This window comes from Mirounga angustirostris, unplaced genomic scaffold (assembly GCF_029215605.1).
Source record: "Mirounga angustirostris isolate CCGP_5_RB_7025 unplaced genomic scaffold, mMirAng1.0.hap1 SCAF_4, whole genome shotgun sequence".
Lineage (NCBI taxonomy): Eukaryota > Metazoa > Chordata > Mammalia > Carnivora > Phocidae > Mirounga > Mirounga angustirostris.
The window spans coordinates 173,625,540-173,632,731 of NW_026991712.1; the positions used below are offsets into that span (position 1 = coordinate 173,625,540).

General features: G+C 55.8%; 1 protein-coding gene across 1 annotated transcript; it reads right to left on the reverse strand.

Annotated features, from left to right (window-relative positions):
• Positions 1-2,795: 2,795 nt before the first annotated feature.
• Positions 2,796-5,806, reverse strand: C1QA (complement C1q A chain). Its single transcript, XM_045898486.3, has 3 exons — positions 5,673-5,806; positions 4,620-4,789; positions 2,796-3,601 (listed from the first exon to the last, which is right to left on the reverse strand). Exons 2-3 carry the CDS (start codon positions 4,780-4,782, stop codon positions 3,027-3,029), a joined length of 738 nt encoding a protein of 245 aa, XP_045754442.1. The 5' UTR covers positions 4,783-4,789; positions 5,673-5,806; the 3' UTR covers positions 2,796-3,026.
• Positions 5,807-7,192: the final 1,386 nt, after the last annotated feature.

A 7,192-nucleotide genomic window follows, 5' to 3' on the forward strand; every position in this document is an offset into this window, starting at 1 on the left:
TCTGAGGCCCTCCACAAACCACTCTAGGCTTCAGTCTTCCCATCTGTATACTGGGTGGTGGGGGAGGCCCAGGCTTTGTGTGTGGGTGCCTCTTCCTTTGCTGGGGCCCCTGATGATCCATCTCTGGCACCCCTGCATCTGGTCTTGGAGTCTGTGATGGTTGGTGCAGGGTTGGGGGCTGGGGCCAGGCTGGCAGAGCCGGGAGAGGCTCCTCTCCTCTCTTCCTCTTCTGCTCCTATGACATTCTGAGGAGGAAGGGGCTGTTGAGCAGTTGAGGGTTCCAACCCTGACCCCCCACCTGCCACCGGTGTCCCTCAGGGTGAGGCCTTCGACTTCGCTGAGCATCGATCGGTTCCTCCTCCGTATATGGGGGTTTCCAATCACTCCCATGCAGGGCAGTGGTGAGGACCCAGCGCATGAGGCATGTGCAGTGCTTAGCCTGGAGCAGGAGTTCACAGCTCCGCCCCTGCCCACCAAGTGACCCTTAGGGCCTCGGTCTCCCCATCTGTCCCTCCACCCTGTGGCCCAGGGTTGCAGAGTGTGGGCTGAGAGTAAGGATGTGAATGAACTTGGCCTCAGAAGTCCCCAGCAGGGGGAGGGCTGGGAAGAGCAAAAACTAGACACAGCCTTGGTGGGGGGCCCCCCATCTTCCGTTCTCAGCTTGTTTGCGCCTGGGTCTGTGTTGTCCAGCAGGTGGCAGCCTCGGCCCATGCTCAGCCTGCCTTGCCCCGCAGCCAGGCTCCAACTCCGCCTGAGCCTGTTCCCCTCCTCCAGGCCTGGCCAGCGATTTGCCTCAGGGAGGCTGGGGGCGGGGAGGGGGGGGTGCCTCTCGGTGGAATTTAGGATAAGGAGCAACCAGACACTCCCTGCACTCACGTTTCTCTAGCCTGGTCTCTCCCACCACTTACAGGGGCTGCACTCCTGACATCTTCGAGTCCCATTGCAATGAAAGGAGCTCCCCACTTTGGGGTCAGGCAGAGCTGGTTCAAATCTAGGTCCTGCCACTCTCTAGCAGTGTGACCATGGGTAGGGATCTCCTTTCTCTGAGCCTCAGTTAAGAGGGATTGCTAAGATTCAGTGCATCAGTGGCTACGAAATGTCCAGCACATCGTAGGTGCTCAAAGATCTGTTTCATTTCCTGGTCCATGGGAGCGTGTATTCTGGGCAGGGAGGCAGAGAGCTGGGGCAGAGCGGAGGCCCGAAGGAGGCAGAGGGGCCGGAGGAGTCCAGCTCGGAGCTGGGGCTGCAGCGGGGTCACCCTCTTCTTCCCGACCCCCAGAAGCTGTTGGTGCGGCAGCCCTGCCCCAGGAGAGGGTCTTGGGGGTCTGTCAGAGGCCTGGGGAGGGGGGAGGTATGGGTTTGTGAGGACTCCCAGGCTGCCCGTGTGTCAGTCAGTAGGTGGGAGAGACCGTTCCTGTGGCTCAGAGAATGGCCCAGTGGGAGCGCGGGCGTGTGTGAGGGTCAGCGGGTGAGAGAACCGGGGCATTTCTAAGGCACATGCGTGTTGGAGGGTGAGGAGGACGTGTGCACCTGCACGGCAGGGGTGTGTCTGGGACGCATGTCACGAGGTTGTGTGTGTGTGTCCTTCTGACAGTTTAGGAGGGGCACTCGGGTATCTGAGGCAGGGAGCACCTGGGTACGACAGCACGTACACCCCAAGTATGTCTGCGTGTTTGAAGGTGTAACGAGTGTGCATGTCCAGGGCTGTGCATGGGGCGTCAGGGAGTGGCTTGGGTATGTGCTGAGGGAGGGGATCCCTGTGCCGTGTTTCAGTGGGGAGTCGGCAGGTCTCAGTCCGGGAATGTGGGTCCACGTGCATCTTGCGGGAGACGAGTGTGCATGTGTGGTGTGTGTAGAGGGCACAAGTGATTTCCTTCGGGAAAATGCACAGGGCATTAGACATCCTCAGGACTGAACTCCCGGGCTCCTTATTGTCTTCACATTCAAAGGACATGGTGGGGCTTCCTGCCTCTGAGCAGCTCTGGACAGGCTAAGTGGGACCCTGGGAATAGGCACCATGAGTGCTCCAGACCTTCTCAGTCCTAGCCCGGGAGGGGTGCCCAGCCCAGGAGGAAGGCAGCCCCAGCCTCCATGCCTGCTCAGGGGGAAGCCCAGGGCTGGACTCAGGAAACCTGGCTTTGGGGAGGACTTGGGTCAGGTTGGCTTGGGCCAACTGCTCCCCATCTCTGAGTCTTGCCCGCTGGTTCAGGGTTGACAAGCAGGTGTCACTTGTCAGGCATGTGGCTGTGGGGGCTGCCAAGGGTCACAGTTACACACACACAGGCTTGGGTACCAGTAAGATCCGGGCTCAAATCCCAACTCCTCTTCTTCAACACTGACCTTGGGCTTTATGTCCACCCCCACACTCCAGCCTGCTTCATTATCCGGAAAGTAGGGTCGTGATACCCGCCTCACCCCTCAGCTGTACAGATTAAACAAAATACAGGAATAGCTCAAACTTCCATAGCCCTTACTATGAATCAGGCACTGCTCTGCAGTTTTCATGTACTAAGTCATTCAATCCTCCCAACAAGCCTTTGATTAGGAAGTGCCGTTGTTATTCCCGTTTTACAGATAAGGAAACTGAGTTCCCTGAAGTTATATCATACACACACGGTTGGCCAACTGGTAAGTGGTGGCCCTAGGATTTGAACCCAGGCGATGAGGCTCCCAGGACCTGCTAAATACATGTTGTAAAATACAAAATATGGGCCTGACTTGTAAGCACTCAACACTGTCATTCTTATGCTTCCTCTCAGCGTCCAGCGTAGCAACCGAACCTCAGGCTCAGCACACACGGACTCAGGTGTTTATTCTAGAAAGAATTCCAAGAAATCCATCTTCTTACACTGTGCAGTGGGCAGCAAGTTCTCGGGGCCCCGGGAGCCAGCCCTCTCCCTCAGACAGCTAAAGCAACAGCACCCCCATACAGAGCAGACCATAGAAACCAGAGAGGTGGAGGGAGTGGGCCAGAGTCACACAGCAGGAAGCATGTGTGGCCAGGGGTGAGAGGGTCCTTCCCGGGGTTAAAAGGACGGGAAGATGAGGAAGCCGCTGAAGATGCTATCCACCTCAGAACCCTGGTAAATGCGGCCCTTGGCGGGGTCTTTTTCAATCCAGACCTGGTCCCCTTGCTGTAGCTGGAGAACCGTACCCCCGGACACCACCTGGAAAATTCCCTTGCTGTTGGTGTCACAGAAGCCCAAGGAGCGCCGGAACGGGCCCCTCCCAGATGACACGATGGACAGGCAGATGTCCCACTTGGACACCACCTGGAAAGTGAAGTAGTAGTAGCCGGGCACAGCACAGAGGAACCGGCCCGTGTGGTTCTGGTATGGGCCTTCCTGGTTGGTGATGACCGTGTCGAAGATGATCACGTTGCCACCCATTGGTGGGTTCCGCCTTATGGCTGAGAAGGCCGGCCGTGGCTGGTCCTTGATGTTTCCTGGGTTGCCCTTGATGCCTTTCGGTCCTGGGGAGCCAGGGAGCCCCAGGGGGCCACTGGGCCCAGGGAAGCCCATGTTGCCAGGGCTTCCCGGGGACCCAGGGTCCCCTTGGTCTCCTTTAAGGCCTCGGATGCCCGTCCGCATGCCAGGAGTCCCTGTGGGGAGAAAGGCCAGATCTGGAGGGGGAGTCCAGTGTCCACCAGTCCTCAGGGAGATAGCTGGGACTCTTGACTGCTGTGGGATAGAGGATGGGGGAGTGCCTGGGCCTTCAAGACCTTGATTCTGGCTGGCTGTGTGACCTTGGGCAAGTGTTTCAACCTCTGAGCCTCAGCTTTCTTATCTCTAAAGTGGAGAAAAGTGGGAACAGGTACTTGGAAGCTGTCAGGTTCTGGCAAAAACAGGACACGGGTTCCTCCGCTGGGCCCTGCCCATGGCTGTGTCCTCCACACCCCGCTGGGCCACTGCCCTTGACTTCTTCAGCTTCGGGACTACATTTAGGAGGCCTGGATGCCAATTATTGCAAATGTCTATGCAGATCTTACTGGTCTGCTATGGACTGGGAGGCTCAAGGGGACTGAGACTTTCCCTTTCCGCTCTGAGCATGTCCTCCTCCCTTTTCCTTCACCCCCAACCTTTTTTCTAGAATGTGAGTTTCTGAAGCCGGAAGGGGCTGGGAATGGGGAAGCAGGGACAGAGTTGGGTGGCGGGGGGGACCTGGAAGGAAGCAAGAAGGATAGTTGCCATGAATTAATCCTTTCTATGTGCCAGGTGGGTTTATTGTTTCGTTTTATAGACGAGGAAACCGAGGCTCAGAGAGGGTCAGTAACTTGCTCAAGGTCACACAGCAAGATGAGTCTCCTCTGTCTAAAGGCTAGCGCCTTATTCATTCTGGTAACTGAACAATAACCCAGGACTGTGCACTGCTCCAAGACCTTTCACATTTGTTGCTTGTGGTGGTCCGTGAGAAAGAGGACTCAAGCAGGAAGGGATATACGGAGAGGCCTGGCAGCCTGGGGACATGCTGAGGGAGGAGGCTAGGTTCCCCGTGGCCCCTGGGACCAAGTGCAGAGTGTAGGGGCTTCACGCGGGGGCCCAGGTGGATTCCTGCTTCTCCACCCGGAGGCCAGGCCCAGCCAAGGGATGAGGGGCTGGGGTCTAGAGGGACGGGCTTACCGGGCTCCCCTTGCTCCCCCTTGAGGCCGGGCCGTCCGTCTCGGCCGGGTGGTCCTGCAGCCCCATTCCTCCCGTTCGGTGCTCGGCACACATCCTGGGTCACTGTAGAGGCCAGGGATATGGCCAGCACACAGACCACCAGCCAGCCCCACGGGGCCTCCATGATGCCACTATGGAGACATGGGGCAGGGCTAGACCTCACACACTCACACACACCCATCTCGTACGTACACTTGAATCCCACACCTACAGTGGTATCTACACATCCCCCCACCACCGAGGCACATACACACCTCAAAGGCCTTCGATGTCTGCCTTCCACCCAGCTCCAGTGACCCCACACATATATGAAGAACCAGAAATTTGCACAGAGACCCATAAACTGAGCACACCCACAGAGTTACACACTTAGATGCACAAACCTAGCCTCTGATCCCACACCTACAAACACAGTGAGCAAACTCAAAATCCACTACACACTCCTAGATGCACAAATTGACACCCAAATAGACTCCATTTCTCACTTAGCCAGACACCCACATTCATATACTCCTACAGATGATCAATTCCATTGAACAAATATTTATTGAGCGCCTACTCCTTATTTAATTAACACTCTCTCACCCAGATGGCAGAGCTGTGCGTACACACAGGAATTCACAGCCCCCTGACACAACACGTGTGCTCACTCTCCTACACACTCAGCCCCTTTCAGCACCCACCGGACCCTCTATGGGACCCCTGTGCTGGCTCTGACACTCCCAGCCTTTCTCCAGCTTCTTGTGTTTTTTTGGGGGGGGCGTCCAAACCCAGGAACTCTGGTTAGAGGGGATGGGTCTATGTCACCACCTCCCACTATCTCCCAAACCTGAGGAATGAAGAGGTCCTGGATCAGGGCTCCCCTGCCCCCCCCACCCCGCCAACTCTGTCCTGGCCCAGAACCCTGGGTCAGTGTTCTCCCTTTCCTGCCTTTGTAGTCTAGCCCCCTAGGCCAGCTCCCCTGGCTCCCTGAACTTCACAGCCCCCTCCCCCCTCCTCGGGTGCTGGCCTCACCTGCCTCAGCTGGGCGACAGTTCAGCTGGATGCTCCTGTCCTCCACCCAGGGGCCCAGGGACCGCTGTGGGACACCCAGCAGGGGTGGTGCCTGCCTGGCTGTGGCCAAGTTTCACATCCTTTCCTACTTCCCCTTCTCCTTCCCTGGGCCGCCCCGCCATGCCCCAGGGGCCAGAGGCCTCCCGGAGACAGTTTGAGCAGACCTCAGCAAGACTGGGACACTGGACGTCCCCCCTTCTCCCTGCCCACGCACGCAAGCTGGTGTGGGGGCAGGGACAGCAAAGCAGGAGTCTGCAAGGACGGAGGCCAAGGAGGGGGTCCTGGGTGGGGTATGAGAACCAGGGAAACACAGAACATCAGGGCAGATGGAGTTTTTTTAAAAGTCAGTAACTTGTAAGACTTTTTCACGATTATGAAAGCAACATGTATTCATTGTCAAAAGCTTGGAAAATACAGAAAAACACAAAGGACAGTGCGGTAGTGAGGAGAAGCTTAGTAATCAGCTTTCTAGACCTGCCACTTCCTAGTTGCCCTTGGGAAGTTACTTAACCTCCTGGAGCCTCGGTTTTCTTATTCATAAATTGGGAACAACAGATTCTACCTCATCGGAGTATTATAAAGTTTCAATGACATAATATACATACAAAACACTTGGCACGTGAGGAACACTTCATAATTAGCTTTTATCAAATTTAAAAAACAGCAACAAAAGCCCATAAATGCTACCATCTAAAGAGTTACCCTTTGGCTGGATCATCTAGCCTTACTTACTCTTGCTGACAGGGTGCTCACTACCTGTCGGTCCACCTCACTTCACCAGCTTGGACTCTGAGCACACTTTAGATTTAGCTACTCTGTCTCCCCAGGCTGGAGACTGATATGTTCAGTCTTTCTGTTTCTTCCCATGACCATCCCCCCACCCCCACCTCCAAAGGAAGAGGAGGAGGGGAAGACTGAAGGCTATTGACATGGGCAGATGAAGATGGTCTAGGGCCAGGGTTTTCAAGCTTCTGGGACTCCTTTTTCATTTGCAATCCTGTGTGGCACCCAGTATGTATATGTCAGATACAAATGGGGGTTCCGTGGATAAGAGTGGGGGCCCAGAGCAACTCCTGTCAGCCCCTCTCTTGCTCCCAGGGATTCAGGAGGTTAGGAGAGCAGGAATCTCACAGGCTGTGCCCACATGTAAATCACTGTGTAACCTTGGGCAAGCCACATCATTTCTCTGGACCTCAGTTTCTTTATCTGTAAAATGGGGATGATATAGCCTCCTCATTGGGCTACTAAGGGATCCTACGGAGAAGCTGATACTGTCAAATACCACATTAAAATAAGTCATCATTAGGGCGCCTGGGTGGCTCAGTTGGTTAAGTGACTGCCTTCGGCTCAGGTCATGATCCTGGAGTCCCTGGATCGAGTCCCGCATCGGGCTCCCTGCTCGGCAGGGAGTCTGCTTTTCCCTCTGGCCCTCCCCCCTCTCATGTGCTCTCTCTCTCTCATTCTCTGTCAAATAATAAATA